Source organism: Vanessa atalanta, chromosome 14 (genome assembly GCF_905147765.1).
Source record: "Vanessa atalanta chromosome 14, ilVanAtal1.2, whole genome shotgun sequence".
Classification (NCBI taxonomy): Eukaryota; Metazoa; Arthropoda; class Insecta; order Lepidoptera; family Nymphalidae; genus Vanessa; species Vanessa atalanta.
Window position 1 is genome coordinate 6,284,047 of NC_061884.1, and position 27,488 is coordinate 6,311,534.

Consider the following 27,488-nt stretch of genomic DNA (forward strand, 5'->3'; position numbering starts at 1 on the left):
TTTTCAAAATAGAATTTTAAAACAAAACATACGTTGTCTATGGCTTACTATAGTATAATCTACTACCTTTCGACAGATTATTTTATCAATAAAAATGTTATACATTTAAATCTTTCTGTGTAAAAACTTCAATTTTTTAAACCAATGTTATGGAAATGATTTCATTGTTATATTACTATGTTATGAAAGCATTTTTTTCCATATTTACTTAAATATTTTTAAGATTAAATCCCAAAAGATGGATGAATGAATTATGATATTAAACTATTAGTATAATTAAAATAAAATTCATTTTGATGATTTAGTTTTGTACATAATTGTACATGTATAATTAATGTTTTATTAAGCATTTGATTAAAAATAGTTTATTCTTACTATATTACTATTATATTTATTCTACTCATCCGTCTCACACAATATATTATTTTTAGTAGTTAATTAGTTATCAATGGTCCCGTTGTTTTTATTATATCGTTTTAGTAAAATGATGTACTAATCGTCCAACCGAATTTGTATTATTAATGAAATGTTAAGATCAAATCTTAACTACTGATTTTATTATTAATAATAGTCCAATAATTTAACTTAATTTAAAATAAGTTGGAATATCATCCAATCATTTCATCATTTTGTTTAAAGGTAAAATATTTTTTTCATTTTATGTTAGTACGATTAACTAAGCGTGTCGCTTCGATGGTACGGTAGGTTCTGAAGATTTTGACTTTTATTTTGACATTAAATAAATCGTGGTGTAGTAAATATGGCTGACGAACTCAATGTTGACAGTCTAATTCACAGACTTTTAGAAGGTAAAGTACAGTAAATTCCTTTATTTTTACTACATTGTGATTCCGCACCTCTAAAAGTATTGTAGCAACCAATATTTCAATCTACATTTCGCTTATAGTTGCGTAATTATCGTTGAGTGTATAGGTATAGAAACGTCTAACTCATAAATAAATCGATTATCCTCAATTCTTATCTGAATCTAATATTGAAGTCCATGCTCAAAAGCATTGTAGAGAGCTATTTTCGTCTTAACAATAAGGTGTGTTGTAAAATCTTTGATGACTCCCGAACGACGTAGTGTGTATTTAAAGATGACAGATTCTGCATCGAAGAATTTCATGGGCTTATTGTTATGCTTTGTTCGCATTGTATGTTACTTTACTTGTTAATTTCACTTTATCATGCTGCTTTTTATGGGTTACATCAGTATACAGGCTGCAACAAGAAACAGCGCGACGAAAAGGGAAATTCAAAGACATCTTTTCAGGAGAATGTATGGTTACCTCCAAAATTCTATTTTCCGTATTGAGCTAGATTTTATAATTTTTTTATTGCTCTTGTTTCTATCTTTCAATTGGAATCCCCTGGTTCGAGTCTCACTTCACTTACATCATGTCATGTGATATTTAGGTTTAATTCCTCGGTCAACATATAATTTCCAATGTCTTGATGAACCTATCATTTCAATACATAAACCAATAAAATATCGAATTAGCATATTTCACAATTACTGTACATATTGGCACTTCATATCTCATTTTGTACTTTAGCAAATAAGAAGATTATTTTCATATTATTTTCATTTGATCTCTAAAAAAAACATTGCATTTGACCTAATATAGTAAACCAATTTAAGATAATAAGATTTCAAGTCAATTGTACAGCCCTAACTACTAAGCCTCTATATAATCCCCCAATTTTAATGCCCCTGATTTTGACACCAAATGTAATAAGTAATGCTATATTTAGCATGCTTCGTCATTTGCTAATTATTAGAAGGTTATGTTGTTCTTAAGTGTTTGTTGTTTATTATATTTATGTGATATTGTATAATAACTGAATAAAATGTTCTTAAGGCAACAATTGCTTAATATACTATTTCAAACATTGCATAACTTGCATTTTTATGTGTTGCTTATGGAAAAATACTAACCCATTTTAAAAATATAGTTCTGTCTTATCTTTGTCGCAGTTCGAGGATGCCGTCCTGGAAAGACAGTGCAGATGTCAGAGTCAGAGGTAAAAGGCCTCTGCACCAAGTCTCGGGAGATATTCCTACAGCAGCCGATATTACTGGAGTTAGAGGCACCGCTCAAAATTTGTGGTAATTTTGATTTTTATTTCTTAATAAGTTTTTATATAATTAACCTTATAACTTTTATTACTTATTTTCAAATCTGATACAGACTTTCAAATACAATGACTATTACATTCGTTTTAACATTATAATAATATGCTTATTTTATTTTTATAATTTTTTACTTTAAAATAAAATCTGTATATTTAACATATATAGTAGAAAGGTAAATAGCATTCTTATAAATGCTACATTGGTTAAAGAGCAGTTATACCCATATCTTATTCCAATTGAATCCTTTTGTTTTATTAATGTAACTATATTCTTGATGACTAATTAACATTGTCACGAACTAGTGATGTGGTTCTAGGTTGATTTTCTACTACTCATAATAATTTATATTTGTCTTACTGGTGTTTATGTTGTTTGAAACTATTTATTTTAATATAAAGCTTGTAATAATACATAAATACATTTGTGTTAAATAAATTTCTGAATCACTCGAGATTCTACTCAAGGTCCTAAAGATTTTTATTTATTAACTGAAGATTACTGTTACCCTGATTAAAAAAGCATAATCATAATATGAAGTGGCAATAGCTCAATGGTTTATGGGCCTCCTAGAGAAGTAAAAAATCGCAGGATCTGTCCTTAACCCCTTGGGCTAATGTAATATCCACTCGTAACACTAGTGATAAGCTTAAAAGTTGGTGTAAACAGGAATATTAGTAATTCCTTATATAATTAATATCTATTTATTATTCTTATTAATAATAATGTGTAGAATATTTTATTATTGACATATTATTGATATATTTTTTGATGGCTAAACTTCTGAACAATTTATCAATTTCCTTAATAATCAAATGTTTGGATATCTCTAAAAAAAATAATAATGATACACTATACTGTGGTTTAACCTAATCATTATAATGAATCAATGAGATCATTGATATTATAAATATATTTTCTATTTATATACATTGATTAATAAATAACACACAATAGGAATATTTCCAAAGACAAATGTGATTAATGTAATTTATTAACTCACGACACGAGTCCTCTTTTATTAAAATGTCAGTACACTAAAGTACCCCTTCTAACTATTACTACTACTATTATTATGTATATAATGAACAATACTTTGTGTAATATCAAATATTACTTTCAGGTGATATACACGGTCAGTACACAGACTTGCTGCGTCTATTCGAATATGGCGGCTTTCCGCCAGAAGCCAACTATCTATTTTTGGGTGATTATGTGGATCGCGGCAAGCAATCTCTCGAAACCATATGCCTCTTGCTTGCTTATAAAATCAAGTATCCCGAAAATTTCTTTCTGTTGCGAGGCAACCACGAATGCGCGAGTATAAATCGTATTTATGGTAAACTATTATTAATTATTTCAACGAATCTAAACGGCTACAAGTAACTAAGTGTGCACATAGCTAGACTTTCCATACAACATTTTTGAAGCTATTTTACAACGTGCCTCAAATAACGATCCACATTAAGAAACGACCTTGAGTTTAATGCTAGCAAGTTTTAGTTAGTTACTTGTAGCCTTGGATCTAAAAACAGATGGTTTAAAATTCTTGATCTTTTAACCTTTAAATAATTTCACCAGGGTTCTATGATGAATGTAAACGTCGATACAATATAAAGTTATGGAAGACGTTCACTGATTGCTTTAATTGCCTTCCGATTGCCGCCATTATCGATGAAAAGATATTCTGCTGTCACGGCGGTCTCTCACCAGATTTGCAGGGTATGGAGCAGATAAGACGGATAATGAGACCGACAGATGTTCCTGATACAGGTGAAATATCATGCAACTTATATTAAAAAATTAGGGTATTTTTTTCTTTGTAATACCTAACTGAAAAGACTACTGAACCAATATGCATAAAGTTTATACCAGATGCAGTTCGTTTCGGAGAAGGTTTTAGTATAATAATATTTTATTAGATAATACTCTGTGCCATTTCACCCACTTCAAATTTAGAACATTGAATTCTTGTGATTAATAACTAGTCTATTGCTAGTTTATATTTGGTCCAGACTAAATCATTTTCTAAAACAGATTTAACATTGCGTTGTATCGTTATTTTTAGGTAATGAAATCGAACGACCACAGGTGTGGTTTTCAGATCTTTTATATCTTAAATTCAAATAAACATATTACATTTAATCTATATGATAAACAAATTTTATTTAGATCAATTTTCAATAGTCGTTAATGCACAAACTACATTATAATTAATATATAGAAGTTTCTTCACTATCATAATCGAAATTTAATTATTTGTTAACAATAGAACTCATTAATAATAAGTTAGATTTTTATCTGCTGTTATTTCTTCTCTGATCTAGTAAAATGGATGCAAAACGTGAGTGTTAATTTAAATTCAACTACTGAATTTTCATGAGAGTGATTTGTGTTTAAAATTTACTTCGTATCCGGTGGTGATGCTCACGAGATAAGATTATCTCGTTATCATACTCAGATGAGTAAGATAACATTTTGCCAACTGTGTGTTCATAAATCCGCACTGGAAACAGCGGCTAGTGTTGGAGTGAGCTACAGAATATCTCCTTAATAGAAACGAAAGAATATATTCTCAGTAGAATATTTACAGACATTGCTTTTGGCTTTTAACAGACCCATTTAAATAGAATATATTTTTTAAAATAATTATTCAATACTAGTTGTCGCACGCGGCTTCGATCGCGTTTCAGCAGTTTAGGTGTTAAGCAAAAAAACATCAAATATGGTTTGGTCGTGAAGGATCAACAGTTAGACAAAGTAACTTTCGCATTTATAATATTAGTATAGATAATTTATAATATAAGCAATTCACTTTCTAATTCGATTGTTAACACTATTCGAAATAGAAGATTTACAATTAATTATTGATTATTTACTAAAGAACCAAGTAATAACAAGGTACCGGCGGAAAAAAATATAATCCGGACCTGAGAAGAACAGGCAAACGAAACTCAGATATTCCTTAGACTACTAATACTGCGCCTATAATGTATCTAAATTAAGGAAACCAGTAATTAAAACTATAAACTATCAAAATGTTAAAGATCTCTATCAATCGAAAAAGCAGTTTTTGCATTAAATAAAAAAATCACACACATCTCATTTTTTCTTTTATAAGAAATCATGCATTTGTATATATTCCTTTTATGTTCGTTATATTTTATATATTCAACCTTAAGGTGTATTTTTTGTTCTTTATAACAATAAATCACTGTTTTTAGGTTTGCTCTGCGATCTGCTATGGTCAGATCCAGATAAGGATGTGCAAGGATGGGGCGAGAACGATCGTGGTGTATCATTTACTTTTGGTCCTGATGTTGTCAGCAAATTTCTTAATCGCCATGATTTGGATTTGATTTGTAGAGCTCATCAGGTAAAAAAGTACTTATTTATTAGGTACTTAAGGATGTAATATAAATATAAATTTCTAATACAACTTTAATTCAGGTCGTAGAAGATGGATATGAGTTCTTTGCCAAGCGGCAGCTAGTTACGCTGTTCTCTGCACCAAATTATTGCGGAGAGTTCGACAATGCTGGCGGTATGATGTCTGTGGACGAAACACTAATGTGCTCTTTTCAGGTATGGAAAATCAGAGAGACACTTGAGTTAATATAATTTTTAAAACAATTGTTCTTAATGTCCTTTATACATAATATGTTATTCCTTTAAATAGATACTAAAGCCATCCGAGAAAAAAGCGAAGTACCAATACAATGGTATTAACAGCGGAAGACCAGCCACGCCTCAAAGATCGCCTCCCAAGAAGAAATAACTGACATTTGGAATCCAGTGTGCTGCACAGTGAGAAGGATGCTACAAATAATTTAATTGTATCGAGTATAGTAATAACTATGTTTCATCTGGTCATTGGACAGAGCCGAATGGGATGCTGTGTATTGTTAAAAATTATTTATCGATTATTGCTTGTGCCTTCTTATTTTTAATTTTACTTTAAATATGAGTGATATTAATTTATGACTTTAGTTTACAGAGGTTTTGTGTGAATTGCTGGTAGATTTATTCGGCGATGTCTCATGACCTGCTTCTTCGATCCCTGACATATGGCAGCCATTCATATCCTTGTTGTTTTTTGACTTATTGATATTATAGAAAAATTATTTCGTTAATATAGATGTTAAAGAAGGTGAGCTATCTTAAGATGCGGGCATTGGACATGAGCGTCATAATATTGAATAGTTTTGAAGTTGTAGTGGATCGAAAGCACCGTTGCTTTGTTTATTCTGTAACTAATGTGCCTATAATTGTAAATTATATATAGGTCTTGGTATAAGCGACGAAAATTGGTTAAATTGAAAATTATAGTTCTTTTCTTGTAAATTTTTATTAAATTATTAGACGAAAATGTTTTCAAAAAACAAATCGTCCTTTTTTTAATTTACCACCTTTTTCGTACCAATATATTTTTATTTAGTTATTTTGTGGAACTGGCCTAAGACATATTAACCTTTGCCGTGTAGCTAAAAAGAGTTCTTTTCAGTCTAAGAACTCCATTGCAAGTTACACTTTTTGGAGTTAGCTGAAGTCCCAGTGAAATTTTCGTTTATTTTCCACACAGTATTATTCTAACAGATAAGTAGATGTTTCAAAATTATTGGCAGGTTGGCGTGATCTCCCTACTGAGGCTTTAACTTCAAATATTGTATTAAGTCTCGAAATCAATTGAAATGACGGTAGAAGCGGTAGTCCTCGCAACAATAGTGCAATTGCTATATTATTATAATTATATGAAATATTAAAAATTATATGCAGGTTTTGCATTGTACAATTTTATTTTTTAGCTATGTTAACAATGTCAAATAATATTCATTAATAAATATTACTATTTAAAGTAAGAGCTTTATTTTTGTTTCATTTTTTTTTAAACAAAATATTGTAAATTTTTTATGGTAATAACGTAAAAATTCTGTATATTGCAAAGATTGTTATTTAATTAAATTTTTTCATGATTCTTCACTTTCAAACATTATCCACAACTTCTAGTGCGTAGAGTCCGTATTGCTTTTCCATGATTAGAATCTTCACTTTGCTCATTTGTGAAAATTAAAATAATGCTACTAGCTAATTCAAAATTATATGTTGCAAATTAGATTTTGTGATTTTCTGTCTGTCACACTTACATGATAATCTCTATTTTCACCTTTACTGTAAAAGATAGTTTCAGAGTAAATTCAGTTTGAATTATCTAGATAATATGAAGTTTTGTTGTACTTTCTCTGTGTACAATTTTCTGAAATATAAATTTTAATCAATGATCTATTGTATTCTGTTTCATTCTATTCATCTTCCAACTCTTTTTGAGACCAACTTATATCATGAACATCAACCATGTTAGGTAAGAGTAATTCCGCTAGTTTTCCATGATTTTTCATTTTTTCATTTATGTTGGTAATTATTTCTTCATTTTTCTTTTGGTACTTTTGAATGTCCATCTGCAATGCTTTTAAGTAACCTCTTTTTGCAGTGACGGTTTTTTTGAGTCGGCCAGCTCTGGCTTCATACTCTTTTGCTAAAGACTCCAGTAATACCTTCTGTTTACGTAAATTAGCAACATCCGAAGCTCTAAGTTGACTTTTGACATCATTGTATTTTGGTCTCCTAAAACCAATATGAAAAAAAAATCAAAACATATTTTTTCAATCAATGCCTACTAAAATGGTATTTAAAATAGGTAGACATACGTATAAATAAGCCATCTAATGGTACATCAACCAACACAGTCTATTCCAATCGAAAAAGGAATAATGATAAACAAACCTTAGATTTACATATTGTCGTTGTGACTGCAAATGTCACTATTTGTTTTATTATTTTTATTGTTTATTATTAGTTATATTTATTTTTATACTTATTTTTAGTTTTTCATGCTGTTTTAATTATTTCAATTTATGAAGCTTTCGATGTATGAACGTCACATAGATAAATTTTAAAACTTTTAAATTATTATTAAGTTGTCACTAAACTTACATTTTTACAGTATGTGCATATTATAAAATATATATATATATGCAATAATGTTTAAAATGGCATAACAATCTAAAAATAAAAAATAAAAAACACATAGCACCTTTGCAGGCGCAACGGTGATATGCTGCATAATTTGCTAATAGCCCAGCTATATATTGTGCACTGCAATGCAATTGTTCTCAACTAAATTATCCTTATTTATAATACAACAATATTCTACTAAAATATTATTAAAATATAACTTAAATCAACTTTAATTTTACTTCAAAGGCTCCAATAACAGTAACAATGTTCAAAATACCAATTTTTTCATAGATTATTTTAGCTTGACCAATGATAGCATCAACTCAATGTTAAATTCTGTTTATTTAACTTTGGTCCTCTTGTGGTTGGAATAGATTTTAGACATTAACACTGATATAGATATTAACCATCCCCTTACATCACTAAACACACAACTGGGAACTAAGATATTATGTTTCATGTGTATTACTGGCTCACTCACCCTTTAAACTGAAACACAACATTGCTAAGTATTGCTGATTGGCAATAGAATACTACAACAAAACGAAAAAGATCTACAATGTAAATGCACAATGCAAAATAAATGCACAAATAAAAACTTTATTATGGCAGGTTTACTAGACCATAGTTTAAGTATTTGACATTAAAAGAAAATGGCTAATGTTTAACAAATTTAAGAATCTTAATTTACCAAACGGTTCTTTCTGGATTGATTTCGGCAAATTTTTCTTTTTGCTTTTCTAAGACTTCAAGTTTTTCTGGCATATTTTCAAATTCCCACATAGAGCTAAGTTCCTGCACCATTTCATCGAATATGCCTTGTTTCAAGCAATTAAACATAGGAACCCATTTTACTCTTTTTAATTTAGCTTTTGGTACTGTGTCCAGAAAATCCTCATTTCTAAAACAGATACAAGCACTTAATTAAGAGTGATGTTTAAAACACATATTATTCAAATCATTATTGTCTGAATAAAGCAATACAAACATAACTGTAATAAAACTTACCTGACAAGGTTAGCTATGTTACTGAATTCTTTCAATATAGTTAAATTGTCAAAAGTTACTTCAGCACTACTTATATTTGCATCATCCATTTGGTTATCGTTTTTTTCACCCATGTTGTAAGGAAATTAAACATTAAATACATAAACAACTTTTATGAAATATAATAGAACAACATTTTGCTGTTTCTAAAATGTATGTTATTGATACTTTGTTGTTTATAACGAACGTTATTTTAAAATTCAAATTACAAACGTCAATTATCAAGCTTCTTTGCTTTGACATAAGTCTGATTTTTTAATTTCGTTTGAATTTGAGTTTCAATTATTGGCTTAGATTACAATATTTTAAGTCATTTTATTCTTTATGGTTAGCGTTTATTGAAAATATTATTTATTGGTCTATTAGGATTATTTAATTTATAAAAATGCAATAAGCAATACACAATGTTTAATAAATGAAAAATGTATTTATCGAAACCTCCGTTTTCTTAACTTTATTAAAGCTCAATTATTTTTAATCCTTTTGTATCATCCTTCATTATTTTGATATTGAACCTGTCATGATTTTATAGTAATATACATTTGTTTTAGTGTTATTTAAAAAACTTATTATTACTTATTATTTTTTTATGTAATAACTGAAAGTATTAAAACTTAATTTTATATATTTTATTGACATTCAGATAACTTTCAGTAAAAATAAATCAATGCTTAGCGTCCATAACCAGAAAATTATTTTTTTCATATATTTTAGTGAAAAGAGGCTTTTCACGATATACCATCTCAAAATGAACCAATAATTACCTATTAATTCAGGTTTTACGAACACAAAAAAACAAAAAAATAAAACACAAAAAATTGTTGTATATAAATCGCACCAATATAGTCTCAATATATAGTTCAGTCAAGATGAATAAACTATGATCAAATGTACATTTATTTGCACCACTATTAGTATTGGACGTCTTTAACGATTAGCTCCAGAGGCATATACTAAAAAAAAACTTAGTAGCCATTTTTATTTTTTAGGCAATTCTTATTTTTCAATCTTCTTGAATTTCAATTTTCAATTTTCAATCTTTTTGGGAGTCATCGAGTTGACTCCCAAAAAGGAAGTATTCCGTTGAATCTCATACTTAATTCAATGCAAAAATTTATTTTTGTTTGCCTGCTTACAGATATTATATTGTGCGTATCTGAAGTAAAATGAGGGGGGATGAGCATCGATGGTTACTAAAAAATTGTATACTTAGGAAAATTCGAAGTGTTTCTAAATAATGTTTCTGATGGAATCCCATCGGGTACACGGTTAGTGCGAATTCTAGGCGCCCGCCGAAAAGACGGAGAGGGTATTGTTGATTTTTAAAGCGTGTATTCCGGTGTACTATTCTTTTGACCCCCGAGTCCCACACACCTCCCACTTCACGTGTGGAGAACGTATAATGTCCAGCGATAAAAAAAAGGCGACACGGCTAGTTTTACTCATTAACATTCTATTAACAAATAAAAACGTAAAAATCACTAATAATAATAAAAAAAAAAACGTAATAAAAATAACTATTAATATTACCGTGAGTGGGTACCGCTGGTTTTTTAGTGGGTATTCCGGTGCCTTCAGCGCCGGCGAGCCCCACATACCCCCCCACAACATGTGGGGGAAACGCGTTATGCGTTTTTCCAGCGTATAAAAAAAAAGTGTGTAATTTCGCAATATACCAGGATATTTGCTCAATATTGCAAAATTTATATTTTGACGTTCTAATTAGAAAAAGCTATTTTAGATTATTATTTTTATAAATGCGGATAATATCGGATAAATGTAGATGATAAATGTAGATAATTTTTGAGATACGATTTATACAATTCATTTTAGGCGGTAAAGTGTTTCCGATAGCCTAGGAATTTAAGGCCAAATGTATGTGAAATATTACTAAAAATCTCTGATCATTTATGACAATTTTGTGACCAATTCAGATCAAGGATCATTCTATAAGAGGCCAAATTTCATCACGTGAATTCGTGCTTTAAATTTAATTGACTGAAGCATACATTACACGTTCTTGTATTAATAAAAGAAAATATCGAAAATAATATGTAATTTTCTTAAATAAGGATATCTAAGGTAATAAGATTCGAATCCGAAATCAACGATTGAGTAACTCGTAAGCAAATACACCAACTGACTATTCTTTTTAGATATTTTATAACTAAGAGAACATTTTCTAGTAAGTCTTCCTTAGATAGATACTTCATAATAAAACGTTATTAGAAAATAAAACAAAATTTAGGCTTTTTGTTTTTTATTGATTTTTTCTTGTTTTGTTTGAAGTACATAAAAATAATAATAATAATAAAAACAAATTATTTTAACAAAGTTCATTTCCATGGCAGTAACTATGTTATTGCAGTCTTTGAGTTCTTGAAGAAATGTATACCGGATATTTATTTGCATTTAACATTTTATGTAACATAGTCATTATTGATACAGGAGAACAATTATAAAATAAATTTAATAATAGGCTTTGTAAAGTTTAACTTAAGAAGTAGGGTTCGATGACAGGCCCTTTAGAAAGCAGCAGCTGAAAATAAAATCGGTTATCAATATTATGTTACAATACACAGGAAAAACAAGTACATACAGCAACAACCTAATTTGTCAAAATACCCAATCGTGTAATAGTCGATGTAATATTTTAATAAAAATCCTGGCGTGTATATATGTATGATGTATGTATGTGTAGGTATGTGTGATGTTCTTCCTTTTCCATATTTTTTATACTCTAGGTACGTAAGTGTGCTATAAAGTGCCCCAAATGTTCGTGTTGATGCAAAATAATTTAACTCACTAAGTTTTATAATGATTTTCTTTACAAAAAATAAAATGTATCAGAAACAAATCATGCGGGCGAAGGAGATATTTTTAAACATTTATCGATTGCGTAACCGCCTAAGATAATATTATAAGACATCGCATGGACTGGGATAATAGAAACATTCTCTTTGGGATTGACATTGAATTCATTGTTATGGTACTTTTAAAAAGGCGTTAGTAAAAATATTTTTCGTAATTAAATGGTGTTATGTGGTAAATTATGGCTTTCTGGTAAAATAATTCTACTCATGACGTAAACTATACGGTCTACAGAATGCATCATAGCACAATGGGTACACACAATATAAAAGTTCTAACAACTTCAACAAAATCAGGTTACATAAATCCTTTTTACCCATTGAAGAAATACCTGATGCTTGTATTACAGACTATGAATGAAGGGTAAAGTCTTGCTCAAATCGTCCACTGTGAACCTGTCGTAGACCATTAGATCTGTTATGACCAGAGATTTATAATTAAGATACGTCGTTAAGCTTGTTAAAAAATGAACAATGATCGGAGCTGCCGAATCGATGAGAAAACAGACCAAATTTTACAAGTCGATAGTAAAGCTTCTTTCATATATACAGCAACTCACTAACCTAAAGGTCTGATCGGATGTTTGTCCCAGAGGAAGGTGCGTTTGACAGGCGAAAGGTACGAGTCGCGGATGTATGATGGGCTGCGATCCCATCGTGCCATGGGTCTCAGCTCCGGCCAGTCGTACCAGAAGGGGTCTCTCGTGATCGCCGAGATAGGCAAGGATGGGCTCGGGTTGAAAATGTCGGCCCAAGGCCTGCGCCGCAGTCCTCCGGCGTTGTATAGCGGTGCACCTATAGGTCACAATTATTATTGCCGGGACAACAGACATTTTAATTTCGTCATCGCTCCTGCACCGGATACAAGCACTAAAGCAACACCTACATTGTTAAATAGATGAAGCAGCATTACATTTATAACTATAAACTAACATCCAAGTCAGACATACAGAACTACAAGAAAGTATGATCAAACTAAGTAAATACACGTTTGATGCTTAAACGTTTTGTTTAAGTATACCTGCGTGTTAGATTATTAAAAATGAAAGCTATTTTCATTAACCAAGAATAAGGCTATATTTTGTAAAAAAATACTTGACCATTAGTTCAATAATATACTTGAATCTTCTAGGCATGGCAATTGTATCACATTTTAATCAAATTTAACTTATTTTAAATATCACTACACAAAATAGGCTTTAGTTTTACTTTATAGATATAATACTTAAATATATAGATATATTACATATGTACAATTGCACATGCTTTGAACATGAGTTAAAATCTGAAAACTCTGGTTAAATCACAAAATGGTGGGTATTAATTATAATGGCTATTAATTTTATCTGTGATATGTGATAAAAACTCCCTTCATGCAACAAAATGTTTATACAAAGAACACATACACTCAAGTTTAACTCTACAAAGATTGTTTTATTGTGAATAAGAACGTCCTGATTACTTATTCAACGGATACATTTAATAATATACGCTTGATCAGAACATCCAGTTACTCAATAATTAATGTGACTTAAGTGCTGGAGTGAAGACGGTGATCAATTCCAAGAGGATTGAAATAGTACAGAATTATTAAATAGTTATATAAAGAAGGGATTTTACGGAAAATGATCGTCTGTTGCCCTTACCGTCGGCATCGAATGCGACCTCACAGTCTCGCGGTGGACTAATCCTCGGCTTCACAGGTGTGGGAGATCTCCCTCGGAGCGAGCGGTCAAAATCGGCCCATTTTTCAGCATCAGCAAAAAAAGGGTCCTTTTTGAATACGTCCGAAATCCTCGATGGCCACGCTCCTTCACGGTAAGGCTCACAATGAATACCACGCAAACAAATCCATGACTTAAAGCGTGGTATTTTTATTTTATTACTCCATTTTAAATTCGTAACGAGTGCAGTGTTCACTGATATGATTATCGCACTTAGTAAAGTGAACATTCCAGTGAGTGTTTCGCTATATACAATGCAGTACATGCACATGTTGAATGAAAGCTTATGTATGCCAGACGTTATTACACAATTGTATTAAGGAAAATCTTAAATAAAAATTTATAAATTTGTCGTCGAGAATGAAAGGGGGTACTAAACTACAAAATCAAAACACGTATTGGTCTTTTAAATTTTAATAAAAAAAATATGAATGGGTTAGTTAATGTAATTAATTTGTACTATTTATAAAGTACGGTGTAACAGTAAAAGTATTTATATATAATAATTTTCAAAGCCTATTCTAGTCGAGGGTCTTGATTAACAATGATTTATTTAAAACCAATTCATATTAAATATGATGTCGATATAGCGTAAACAATATAACAGGTTTATATGTACAGAATTTTGAAACAAATTTCAACAATAGTGTAAATTTTAATAAGATGAAAACGTTAACAAACATGATGTATCAAAATCTTAGTTCCTAAGATAACTGTTTGTAAATCTTAAATTTGTGTAAAAAGGAATGTATACTCTTTTCACAAATTTAAAACATTTTAATTAACGCTAGCACTCTCTCGCTAATCAGTTTCAATTTATATTGAATCTAACAGTGAGTGATGGTTCGTTTACAATTTTCTGAATTCACGTGATTCACATAGGCATGTATGTTCCAATAAGATATGTATCAAAGTTTTTAATAAACTATCTATGAAACTATTGGAGCCATTCATTACCAAGTTTATAACGTGAACCAGCTCACACACCGAGTATCGTCCATTCGTAATTCTAACAATAACCAGCTTTTACGAGACACATAAAAAGACGAAAAACGTATAATATAATGCAAAGTCAACAAACATGTTGACATGAATATTCTATACGTAATATCAAGATTATCTATAGTAAAAATCGAATGGACAAATCTTGGCCTTTGCGGCTTAGTCTAGCTTAATGTACCGTGCAAATAGTTATTTAGAATTTACCTGTTCCCCAGTGAGGTTTGGAGTCGGGTTCATATTCGATGCCTTTAAGGCTCCTAGGCGAGAGATTGTCGACGACGGGAGCGGAAAAGTCGGTGATGGGGTATGCACGGTCCTTTAGGTAAAGACCGTAGCGAGAGGGGTACAAGCGATCGATGGCGGCAAGTCTGTCGAGGTGGTCTTGCCACGCCTTGTGAGAGTCGAACGGGTCAACACCTCGTCGCACACGTCTCGGTACGTGGTAAACTGTTGAAAGAATTATATTTTAATAAATCAAAAATACAAATATGAATTTTATTTCCCGACAAAATAAACCAAACAAGAATAATTAAGGGAAAACAAAAGACAAACGTGACGTTTGCCAATCCGATGAAATGGACTTTTTAAGGAATTCACAGAAATGTTTAATGCAGATAAAAAAATATTCAAAGTTCACTCAATTTCAGCTATATATGTATATTTACATTACATATACGAAGATATAGTATTAGTAATTGTTAGATAGATATTGAGCGAAAGCTTAAATATATAATGAAAATTAACACGGAGAGATAGTAATAATCATAGCTCCTACGTAGAACTTACCTCTTTTTGTGTTGAACGGATTTAAGATTCGAACAATTTGATTTTAATCTTAACTTAGGTAGGGTACAATTGAAATAAAAGTAACTGTGACCTGGGAAATGCTTGAAGATTTAAAAATGACATCGAATACAGGCTTATGGTATTTATAAGTGTGAGTAAATGTTATGTGTAAGAGATGATTTCTATTAAACATTACATGCAATGATGAATTATGACGCAAACAAACATTAAATGCTGAATAAAATACATAAGCAACAACTAAACATAACAATATACAAGAACATATAATCTTATAATGATGTTTTTCACTGTTACGAACATTCTATTAAGTAACCTTTAAAAGATACATATGTAACATTTAGACATTGTGAAGCGGAGCACATTCACACGTTAACACGTGACATACATAAATATGAACAGAGACAATTTTAATATCGAATCAAAAATGTCTGTGTTTGTGTAAAATAAATGTAATGGCTATCGATTCATCATCAATTAAATCTCCGAGCTTTCAACAGGATACACGTCATGATTTAAATGCATAAGTTTTATTTAACAAAATTATACAAAATTTTAACAATACAAATATTTAATACAACTAATAAAACGATGACTATGAATGATGTTCATTTCGTTTTTCTCGTTACATATCGAAAATTGAATCTATAGTATTTTTTTGAAGATGTTTCTTCGATGACATCTGTATAATCATGAACTTAAATATTCATGGTAACTGAACATGCTTAAAAACTATTTTAAGCAGCTCCGGTTTTTGCTGAAACAATTAAAATAATAATGCCAATATTTACATCGATCAAAATTGTTAAAAGTATGGTTCCTTGACAACGATAATGATAATTATGTAATATACAGAGACCGTAAGATTTGTTGAAAAGTAAAATAAAATATGAGCTATATACATAGATGTAATATAATAATTAAATTAATATTAACAAGCATGAATACAATTGATAATATAATAAAAACAATAAACAAAGTTACACTTGTGTTCAAAAAATCCTAGGTGTGTTATATATGCGAATTATTTTATCAATGCTCGAATATTAATACAAGCTTTAAAGTCTTTAAAAAATGTTTGCCATAGCGTCAATCGTAGACTGGTCGAAAATATTGTTATTGTGTGATACTAACTTGGCCTGTACTGTTCCAGGGAGCGAGGGTAGTTGTGTGCGTAGATAGGGCGCGGGGAGTATCCATATACTTCACGGTGCACTGGAAGGTAGCGGTATCCGGGTACGGTGATCCTTTCAGCGGCGCCAACGGGGTCATCGTAGATAGATTTGCTGTAGGGGTAGGTTGACAACAGCTCTGGGAAAACGCTGCGGCGCGATGGCCTGTACCTTTCCTCGGCTCTGATATCTTCCGATCCTAGTTACAAAATTTGTAATGTAAATTAAACATGCTGTAAAAAAAAACTTTTGAAAAATGTTTTATATTTTATACATTACATTATTCGTGTTATGTTTTGAATGATTTACTATTGATAAATATGTGTTAATTATACCTTTTAGAGAACGCACGAAGGATTGCCAAAATCTGGCTTTCTTCGATGGCGTCTCATTTCTGCCAATCATTTCTAAATGACTTTTAAACATTTTGGCGATTTATGTCGTGCTCGTGTTCTGTAAAGAATATCAAGGTTAATCTTCATTCTATAAAGAAATAAGAAGTATGTAAGAGCTTAAGAATACTTTATTTCCAATTGAAACCTTCCACCAGGTGCTCTACAAGTACAAAATAAAGGCGATAGAATCCAAGAGGTGTTCAACCCTTGTATATAAATTAAATTTTAAGTAGATTTAGTGATATTCTTAAATAATTTCCTTAGACTTTATTTAGGATCAACATAAACATATCACTTAATTTTAGTTGTTCACTTGGAAATAAATATATTTTGTATCTCTTGTCGTTCAGGTGACATAATAAATACAATAGCGCTAGCGTTCATCGTAAATAGAGCAATGACGTATGCAACGTTAGCATCTGGGCCACAAATAGCCATCTCCGTAGCTGCGTCGCTTCGAATGGCCCATGGACTTGGCTGACCGCCAATCTCACTGATGTAGAGAATTACTCGAGAACGATCGTTTTTACTAATGCTTGATCATCGTTCAGCTATTTTCATGTTTGTCACGACCTTGTTGCTAGTTTCAACGTGGATAAGTCACCGGCCAGGTTGCTAAATAATTTTAATTATGTAAGCTCGCTGTTAAATATCACGGTCTATATATGAACAAATTTATCGACATATTTTAACTACAATTAATATTTCAAAATTTGCAGAAATTTAACTAAAGACGATTTACGAAATACGGTTGACTGAGTTTATCCAAATAGTTCTAAGTTGTTTATGATCTATTACAAATGTAACATGGAACACTTATGTAAATATAAAGCAAACACTTCAATTATACTAGTCTAAACTTTCCACCTACATAGACTTTTCTCGATTAATTTACGGTCTTCTTAGAACTTCCTATGAAATGCTTAAAGTATTTGCGTCATTGATCTCTATATTTAGAAAAGCAGAATCGCCATTCATCAACCTTCGTTTGAACAGGGATGGACTTTCTGAAAGATATGTGCACTTAAGGATTCCGAATTGCAATTAAATATTACGAGTGATTGGTTCATGTAAAGACATAAATAATACTGAAATTTATCTGATCTGACATAAGAAATAAAAAATGAGCTTAATTGCTTTTTTTAAATGCCCAAACAATAAAATTATCATCTCAAATTACCGCCTATTTTCCTTATAATATTTGAATTTAAGAAATCCGCACAATATGGAAAAAAAGAATGTTGAGGTTATTCTAAAATTTAGCTAAATCTAATAATCACTGGTTTTAAAATAACAAAAAATATTTTGGAAATATAGTTTTTCTTATAAGTGAAAGTACCCGATACTCTTCCATAAATACACGTATTTAATTATAGGCCAACTAAAACAACACATAATTTATATGCTGAAATTTTTAAACTAAAAACAGAAATATTATTGAGGCCAAGAACGAAGGCCAATGTCGGATATATTTTGCTGTTTTGCTGATCTCTATCGCATACAGCTGTAAATGTTTTTTAACGTTAATAGATTATTTTTCCGCGAGATTTATTTATTACAATGTCAACGAGACCTACTTTATAAACTACGTAATTGAGAGATGCAAATCGAAAAAAAAAAGTATTGTGAAACGAATACAAAAATACTCGAAGGCGCGTCGATTAGTACAGGTTGCAAATTTGGCTCGGATAGGAGCCGCCCAAAATAGTCGAGGCGCGCTCTCGTATCGGATTCACAGCATTCCCGATGCTGCGTAACGTCGCCGATGAAACAGGTGGCCCAATGCCGCACGAGCGAACCTTTAGTCTTAAGTTATGACATTATTAATTAAAGATATATTATACTTCGAATGATAAAAGTAAAGGATAAGCTAGAACCTGCATAAAGTTTTTGGGAAGAACTTAAAAGATTAAACATATTTTTTATGAATATAATGTATGAAAATAATTACATAAAATACTTAAGAGAATAATCGAAATCGAAATAACAAGTAATTGGGCAAAAAAACCCTTAAACGTCAACAATTTACCATAATAAGCCCAGCCCGACTACAATATTTTTACAATATTGTAAAGAAATTTCAACACTATATTTTTCTAAATTAGGCCGATTATATAAACACTTTTAATCATTTTAGGTAACTTACGTGCTGTAGAGACAATGTTACCCTGTCAAGATGTCGCAGTAGTAGACTAATCTCCCTCGAAAACGTAAGTCAGGGTAGGGGGAGGCTATAGAAAGAGAACAATTGTGCAACTAGATAGAGACGGCTATATACACTCCGAGATCACAAGAGTATCGTTGGACAATACGTTGCATACACTTTCGCGAGTTTTAGAATGAGAAGCACTTAATATCTTACCGATTAATATAATGATCGTTTAATGTTAGCTGTGTTGTATCGCTGACGAGCCGACGTCGAGTGTCGGACCAGGGCGGGCGAGCACTGCCGAGCCGCGCGTCGGCGCCCAGGCGTTCCGCCCGCCCCCGCCACGCTACGCCGCCCAGTAAACATTTCGTTTTTCTGTTTAACTGCCTAATTTGCTCTAAAACTGCGATGTATTTAATATCAAACATGTTCTGCTATCTGGAAAATTTATAGCATAAAAATATTGGTTAACTAAATAATTAATTTTAATTACATATATTATTAAAATAAGTTTACATTATTATATTAAGTTAAGCTTCTATTGCTGTTTTGGTGATTTAAATATTCACGATGTTTAAATCAATAAAATGGCAGCGAAACAAAAAAATACTATGCTTTTATTAATATCATCATTTTAATTATATTCGAAACTAATTCAATACTTAGCAACAACAGGCAGACATACAAGTATTTTTATACTCAGTTTTTATGCAGACTTGTTCTAGACTGAAATTTATTTCCAACAGTTTTAAACTCTACATTTTTAAAATATAAATGAAGCATAGAGGAGTTATTTAATTATTTTAAGCCAATAATTAATTTATGTATATTATAATTGACTTTTATTTTAGATCATAGTTTCTATACAACTAAATTCTACCAAACACCTATATACCCGATGAGATATTCCATCTTTAAGCACTACATCGTTGGTATAATATTGTATTATAGTATGTTAGAGTTAATTATGTTTGAGGTGATCCGACAGAAAATGAAAGTGGTCGATATAGCTCAGAGGATTAGCCAGCTGAAGTGGCAGTGGACCGGTCACATCTGTTGAAGAACTGATAGCCGTTGGGGCAAGAAGGTTCTAGAGTGGAGACCGCGAATCGGCAAGTGTAGGACGCCCTGGTGGAGCGACGATGTACGGAAGGTGGCCGGTAGAACCTGGATGAGAAGGGCCGAAGATCGGGCTCAGTGTCGCGCCTTGGCAGAGGCCTACGTCCAGCAGTGGAATAACACAGGCTGGTCATGATGATGATAATGATGATGATGAAACAGTATCTTTATTATAGTAAACAGAAGTCTAAATACCGATTTCTATATGTATAACTTAAAAAATGATGAACTTCTATAAGTACAATAATTCACTTTGTTACCCATTATATATTTTATATTAGCATTTCATATTTATTTAGGTGAATTTCGATACATACTTTCATCCCCAATTTCATCTTCTTAGGTGATGAATTTCATTTCCGTACGTAATTAAATCCTATTATTAGATTCACCGGTTTTGGATATGTGTTGTATGTCAATCAGTCCTTTTAAAATTTCATTTCAATATATGTATATATAAAGAGACCAGTACCTATGTTCTAGTAGTTTAACATGCAGAAGTCAAGACATTTAATTGGATTTGAGTTTTTCTTTTCTTATTAGCAATCAGCAAGCATTTGGCAGTATTACAATCTCGCATATCAGAGAGCATGTAAGCCTTTAGTCCTGCATCTGACCTTTCCCTTGTCATGTCGGCTTGTCATCCCAGTAGACTATGATTGGGCGGGAATAGAGAATGCATCTGTGTGTTGGATGTCCCTTATCGCAGTCAATAAGATTTGCTAGTGGCCAAAATACGGTCAAGGTGCATTTTAAACATTGTTTTCTGGTGTTCCACTTGATTCCTCAAGTAAGCCAGCGTAATTATAACAATATCGATGGATGATATCTGGCCACACACACAAAATTATTCGTCTTTGTTCGTCTACTTTACAATTTAAAAAACTGTAGTAAGTTAAATATTCGATTATATCATTTAGTTCACATTAAAAACAATATCAGTTTCCTGTTTACTGAAATCCGTGAAAAAATAATGTTTCATACAAAAATTTATAAGAATTATTAATGGATATTACGTTATTTATACAGACTAAAATATGTTTAATGCGATTGCTTTTATTTTATTTTCGTTAGACGAGTCAAGGTCAACCCATCAATAAACAGTGACCTCTAGAACGTCTAACATATTTTTAGACGTTTACGAATAGTATTTCTGTTGAAATTGTATATCTATGGAAGATCAAAATACTTAAAAAACATTGTGAAGTGATGCTTACATCAATGAATAAGGTCCATTCTAATTATTCAGTGTGTACTGGGTACAGACGAATATTTTAAACAATAATAAAACATATAAACCTGTTACAGCTATATATAACCGTAGTAATGTACATAATTGAAGTCTTGTTACATACAAAACAATTCTTACTGATCATAGTAGACACTTTTTTATTTTATATTTAACCCAGCATCTATTACTTGAGATACGTTAATGTTGTCATAAATTTATTGTAACAGTAAAGATACATCAGTTCTTAATATAAATTCTAAGTAAAAAAAAAACCAATGAATATATTTCTTAAAAGTATTACATGTGTATTCAAATTTTATTTTTATGATAAAATTTTAAAGTCATGTTAGGAAAAATGTTGTAAGGAAAAAATAACTTCAATAAAATTATTAAACAAATTACTGTATACTATGTTATATGCATTTGCACACAATCACTTCGTCAAACCTGATTAATAACTGATTGTTATAATGTAGCTGATAAAGTTAATCATAAATAATTTGTAAAAGAGTCACCTTAACATTATATAATATAAGAATATGTAGATTTACTGAAGTGTTGCCAGTGCATTATTTACTGCTAGTCATTTTATTTTTAAGTCATATGCTAGTAGCGGACAAAACCTGTCATTTATATTTTATGTATTGAATCAAAAGTGACAACAATTATTTTTGAATAATTAATTGCCTATTATTTTCAGCGTCGAAATTCACTGTCAATAGTCCAACTAATTATAAAACGTTTCTTCTCTCTAGTAATCGTTCTACTTCCTAATAATCTTTAGTGTACGATACGTTTTGCAATTTAAGTTATCAAATTCTCTTTTTCAGTGTTTTTCTCTTAAATTTGACTTAATAGTTTCTTTTTCTTATTAATTTTAGGACTTTCGTCCTACACAGGTAGACGTAATAGTTATTTGCCCAAATGTTTACTCTAAATTTATCATGTTATTGAGTTGAATTAAAATCCTGACAAATTAAAACCATTTAACTTAATGTAAGTATAAAAATACTAATTACAGAAAAAAGTGTCTATATATAAAATAAAAAAATACACATTGCTTGCCAAATAAAACGTGATGATAGAACAGATACATGTTTTAATGAATACCAAAGTCATATTTAATTAGAACGCTCTTTTGCTGTTTCGTAATTGTCTATGTAATGTAATATAACATCTATTAAGAATCAATATTTATTATTACGATTTAAATTGTTACAAAGTATATACTCAAAGACATTGAACCAATGTTCAAGTAGAAAAAATAAACCTCCATCACGCTAATGTAATGAAGAGATTCAAATTCAAGTTCCAATAGAATAACGTAAGTCGCAGAATTTGCAATAAGAAATTCGTAGTTTCAACTCTACGCCCTTGGACTTTTGTCGTAGCACACGGTTTACTTCATTGGAGGCCGAAAATAAGATAATTTGTAATGTCTCGGAAAAAAACTGATCGTAGGGCTGTGTTCACTCTTATTTTCGATTTGGCCATATTCTCTAACTCTATTTCGATTTTATGATGAATACCATAATTGTATCTTTAATACATTGTTTGATCCTGTAGCAGATATAATGTGTATGTTTAATTAATATTCATAATTTAAATAAAGTTGTAGGCGTACCTAAGCATTTATGTCCGGCATTCCTACATTAATGAGTATTGACTGCCTAGTGATTCTATTGGCTGCATTAAATGTTGCAGAAACCAAAGTCCTTGATTTGAAAAACGGGTTTGGGTCAATTTATTATTATAACGATAAACAAAGGAAAATAAATTCGTTTTTATAATATTTTCTAATATACATATGTGCATATTAATTGAATGTTGTATACATACATTTTATAGACCATAAATATATTTATTATTCACCATTATTCCTAACGCGTGTAGCTATCCTTGAACGTTGTATAAAAACTGTAAACTTTTTTTTTTAATAGTACACCATTGCGGTCAGAGCTCATGATTAAAAAAAATCTTAAGTATGCAACGCAATTCGTACGTAGTCATCCTATTTTTAAATAAGAGATTTTTAAGAGTATCCTATTAATGATTTATTATATAGCGCATAAATGAGTCAAATGCACAAACATCTAAAACAGTATATATGTCTATTAGTAAGATACAATTTATTATATTTACTTATATATGTAACGTAAATGGGTACTATAAATAGGTTCTTACTAAACTTCATTCAATGACAAAATACTGTGTCCAGTTTCAAAATAGCTTTTGGAAACACGTTTACGCATTTCATCTCATAAAAGATGTTTATAAATATTTATATATGAAATTGGTTGAATGCACATCAATATAGTATGTATCAAAGTAGTTTCAAAATATTGTTTAAAAGAGTAAGGTATATTACATTACATTAACAGCCTGTAAATTTCCCACTGCTGGGCTAAGGCCTCCTCTTCCTTTGAGGAGAAGGTTTGGAGCATACTCCACCACGCTGCTCCAATGCAGGTTGGTGGAAGTAAGATGTATGAGCTTTATGGTCATTTAGGTAGAAAAAACATTTCTTCGACTGTTTTTTTACAATAAAATATGAATGATAGGTTAGAATATTTTTATGTAAAATTCTTATTTAATTTGATTTAAAAGTGAAACTGAGATTCGACGGTACTGAATCATAAATTCCAAGGGAAACGAGCAAAGAGTTATCAATGAAGGCAACTGTATTTATATGGTTTGTTTACGTTTAATGTAGCTCTGCGCAAAACAAGCTCCGACAAGCAGAATCGTCACGTTTAGGTACTGATTCCACATTTGACGAAAAAATAAGGATCTTTAACGTTCGAAGACAAAAGTAATTATTTGAAAAGTATTTCAAAATATCATAATTGTCCAAACCACTTCTCACCTTAATATATGATAATAATATATATTAATATTTTATAGAATTACATAATTACGTAATAAAAAAAAAAAACAAAAAATGAAGTATAATACTTTTAAATTATTTAAACATATTTTTTTTAAATAGATATTTAACAATGAAGGATTCGCTTTAACTGTCTAAGCTTATCAGTGATATTGAATTAAAGTTTAAATAAAATAAATTAAAAAAATAAGGAAAATAAGATGTTTAAATTAAATAAAGTTAAAGAAATAATGAAACATGGTATTCATATTGGGATTTGAAAATAGCAATGACGGGACACTATCTCCAACCTGCGTCATTCTGATTACGTACGAATGTAAAACCACCATACTTGTAATACCTACTTTGATAATCGATTAGAAATGATTCAAAATTGTTCCAATCGAAAAAGTTCTTATTGGGTGGTAGGAATTTAAAAAAAAAAAAATTATAAGCATATTATACTCCTAGCAATAATATATACATAAGTATTATAAATAATAAAAAAAATGTACAAAATATTAAAATTATGTTACGTTAATAACATATTTTTTTAATGAGGTTTTACATTTTTTTTTATATTTTCAAGAAAATATATAAGTGACTTCCAAGTATACATGAAAAGCCATGATGGAACAACAAGTGTAAATTTACCAGTCTATCGTGTCAACAATTGGCATACATCAGAACTTAGTATTTACAATACAATGAGCCATCTGTGCAGAATTCTAATTTAAGTCTCCCGAACACGTGGATCATCAAATAGGATTATAAATATGTTAATGTCTGTTGGTTTAATATAAATAATATTTGCTTAGTTTTTTAATTTAAAATACATAGGCAAATTGGCACATGGACCTGGTAGTAAGTGGTCACCACCGCCCATTGAAATTTGCACTGTCACTGTGAGAACTCCGATGCTATGTCTCTAGTGTCTAAGCTACACTGGCTCACTCATCCCTCAAACCTAAGTGTTGTGGTTTGGCTAGGATATGTGATGAATGGTGTGTACCACCCTCACCTAGATTTGCACAAAGCCCTATCACCAAGGAAGTCTACTTACAGCATCGTGTATGCAATTACGTAAAAAGAAAATATTGTGATATATAATTTTACATATATTAAAACGTAGATTTCTATTTCAAACAAAAAAATATCAAGACGCTTACTGGCAGCCAATATAGATTGAGAGTTACGCAAAAACATATTATTACATAGCCAAACCAAGGTAGTTCGGTGGAGAGAAAACGTAGATATAAAATGTTAGTCGGTTCAAATTCATGTACCTTTGTGTTTGCTATTCATTCTTTGCTCGGAGTCAAATGAAAACATTATGAAGAACAGGGCGACGTAAACCGTAGGGCCCAGGCCACAGTTCACGGTCTCGCGGTTAAAAGGTCCCTACACCTCCAAAATTAAGGGTAAAAGTAACTGTTATGGATGTTATATCTCATTTTGGATAGCTGAAAATTTTAGTAAAAAAATAAACAACTGATATTTCTGGCGTATTTTAAGTTCACTTACATATAATAAAACTTTTTTCATAAATAAAAATAGAGATACTGTCTAGAGAGAAGATGAGATAAGATAAGATAGATGTATATGCTGTGAATTAAAATAAAGGGTTACCCATGATTTCTATTGCTCAATATGTCGTATGCCCCTGGGCTAACAAGGACCCTGATATTATCCACGCAAAATTTTGGGCTTGCCTCACTGTTGACGAAGAAACCAGGACAAACTGGCTTACTAGCCAATAAATATCCTGAACCTTAATTTTGGTGTGGAATAAGCTTGAAATTCAGTAAAATCTTCCACCGATGAGTTTTAATTATTTATAAGGCAATAAACTTTCACTTAATTCCAAAACATTCGTTCGGTAGTCATGTTGATTTGGTTTAAGCAATAATATATATTTAGAACTTAATTCTCCGTCTGATTTATCTTGTCAGAAGAGACAGGAATGAATCCAATAGAAATTTTTCTAACGAAAATGTATACTTATTAGATAATTTCCACACCGAAACCGGATAAGAAATAGATTTCAGAATAACATAAGCGATATAGATGATCTGGTAACTAGTGACGTGTGTCGAGATGCGTAGGAAGACAATACACAACGAAAGCGATCATGAACGACCACCATTCTTCTGAGATCCCTACCTCTCCTCTTTACGCTAAAATCTATCGAAACTAAAGGGAAATTTACTAGAAATCGCAAAGGTCAAGTTATGTTAGTCAAAGAAACTGTAATACTATATCGTCCGGCCTTGCTACGAATAGTGCCCGCCCACGCACAGACAGTGAAAATGATGCGTTATACGACGCTTCAAAGATTTTACTATAGATACATTTCACAATTCTAGTTAAATAAATAAATAACTAGATTCATCTAAGTAATAAACAATAACGTATTCTATATTTCATCGACTACTTTAAAAAACATCTACACCAAAACATTTACATTTTATATTTGTGTAATATTTATTAATTTGTATTACAAACAAGAAACAAATAAATCTCTTCAAGAATTGAATGAATAAAAAGACCCTCAAGGAAACTCCAAGGCATCCGCTCACGAGTTGACAGCTTGAGATGTTTTGAAGAGAAGCCGGAAACATGTCAGTGTATCGGACAGCTGTAGATGGCGCCACAAAGAAAAAGTTGCGCGATTCCCTCGGCAACGACGTGAGCTTCACCGCTTCCGGGCGGGAATTTTGCGCATAGAAATGGCAACATTACACATTGTTACACAAAACTTTTACAGTAATGCTCTCCGCTGCATGCGAGCTTCACTCAATATTTTTGGGACCACTTCCCGTTGGACAAGTTGTTCGATAAACAGAAAACTTGTTATTCTATTTTCGTATCACTATTGAATCGTAAAGATAGGAAAGATTTTAAAAGTTAAGATTTAGCAAATTGAAATATAAATATAAAGTTGGTCTATATTGATA

At 30.9% G+C, this 27,488-nt stretch overlaps 3 protein-coding genes across 12 annotated transcripts; 1 reads left to right on the forward strand and 2 right to left on the reverse strand.

Annotated features, from left to right (window-relative positions):
* The first annotated feature begins 711 nt into the window (after positions 1-711).
* On the forward strand, positions 712-7,414 carry LOC125068619 (serine/threonine-protein phosphatase PP1-beta catalytic subunit). 2 transcript variants are annotated; one of them, XM_047677854.1, is made up of 8 exons: positions 730-819; positions 1,224-1,282; positions 1,982-2,113; positions 3,261-3,476; positions 3,719-3,910; positions 5,362-5,513; positions 5,588-5,722; positions 5,817-7,414. In XM_047677854.1, exons 1-8 carry the CDS (start codon positions 761-763, stop codon positions 5,913-5,915), a joined length of 1,044 nt encoding a protein of 347 aa, XP_047533810.1. In that variant the 5' UTR covers positions 730-760; the 3' UTR covers positions 5,916-7,414. The 2 variants fall into 2 exon arrangements, with proteins under 2 accessions (XP_047533809.1, XP_047533810.1); XM_047677853.1 differs by lacking the exon at positions 1,224-1,282 and having other exon boundaries at positions 712-809.
* LOC125068620 lies at positions 6,560-9,419 on the reverse strand. The gene is made up of 3 exons (XM_047677855.1): positions 9,161-9,419; positions 8,844-9,053; positions 6,560-7,759 (listed from the first exon to the last, which is right to left on the reverse strand). The coding sequence occupies exons 1-3, from the start codon at positions 9,271-9,273 to the stop codon at positions 7,438-7,440; spliced, it is 645 nt and encodes a 214-aa protein (XP_047533811.1). The 5' UTR covers positions 9,274-9,419; the 3' UTR covers positions 6,560-7,437.
* Positions 9,420-11,687: 2,268 nt separating this feature from the next.
* LOC125068617 lies at positions 11,688-19,679 on the reverse strand. Of its 9 annotated transcripts, none has more exons than XR_007119786.1 (8): positions 19,529-19,678; positions 17,107-17,224; positions 16,734-16,970; positions 15,000-15,242; positions 13,716-13,880; positions 12,634-12,864; positions 12,387-12,465; positions 11,688-11,738 (listed from the first exon to the last, which is right to left on the reverse strand). XR_007119786.1 is itself a non-coding variant. In XM_047677847.1 (8 exons), the coding sequence occupies exons 2-7, from the start codon at positions 17,195-17,197 to the stop codon at positions 12,446-12,448; spliced, it is 987 nt and encodes a 328-aa protein (XP_047533803.1). In that variant the 5' UTR covers positions 17,198-17,224; positions 19,529-19,678; the 3' UTR covers positions 11,688-11,738; positions 12,402-12,445. The 9 variants fall into 9 exon arrangements, 8 of the variants coding, with proteins under 8 accessions (XP_047533803.1, XP_047533801.1, XP_047533800.1 ...); XM_047677847.1 differs by having other exon boundaries at positions 12,402-12,465; XM_047677845.1 differs by having other exon boundaries at positions 12,402-12,484.
* Positions 19,680-27,488: the final 7,809 nt, after the last annotated feature.

Bases quoted from the DNA above. Each gene is read 5' to 3' on its own strand.
- LOC125068617 (XM_047677845.1), bottom strand. From the start codon at position 17,197: ATGTTTAAAAGTCATTTAGAAATGATTGGCAGAAATGAGACGCCATCG. The intron at 16,971-17,106 runs GTATAATTAACA...TTTTGTAACTAG, and splicing joins CTTCGTGCGTTCTCTAAAAG to GATCGGAAGATATCAGAGCC. The intron at 13,881-14,999 runs GTAAATTCTAAA...CTTACCGTGAAG, and splicing joins CAAACCTCACTGGGGAACAG to GAGCGTGGCCATCGAGGATT.
- LOC125068620 (XM_047677855.1), bottom strand. From the start codon at position 9,273: ATGGGTGAAAAAAACGATAACCAAATGGATGATGCAAATATAAGTAGT. The intron at 9,054-9,160 runs GTAAGTTTTATT...TATCTGTTTTAG, and splicing joins AACATAGCTAACCTTGTCAG to AAATGAGGATTTTCTGGACA. The intron at 7,760-8,843 runs GTAAATTAAGAT...TATTGGTTTTAG, and splicing joins AATCCAGAAAGAACCGTTTG to GAGACCAAAATACAATGATG.
- LOC125068619 (XM_047677854.1), top strand. From the start codon at position 761: ATGGCTGACGAACTCAATGTTGACAGTCTAATTCACAGACTTTTAGAA. The intron at 820-1,223 runs GTAAATTCCTTT...ATCAGTATACAG, and splicing joins CTTTTAGAAGGTAAAGTACA to GCTGCAACAAGAAACAGCGC. The intron at 3,477-3,718 runs GTAAACTATTAT...TAATTTCACCAG, and splicing joins GAGTATAAATCGTATTTATG to GGTTCTATGATGAATGTAAA.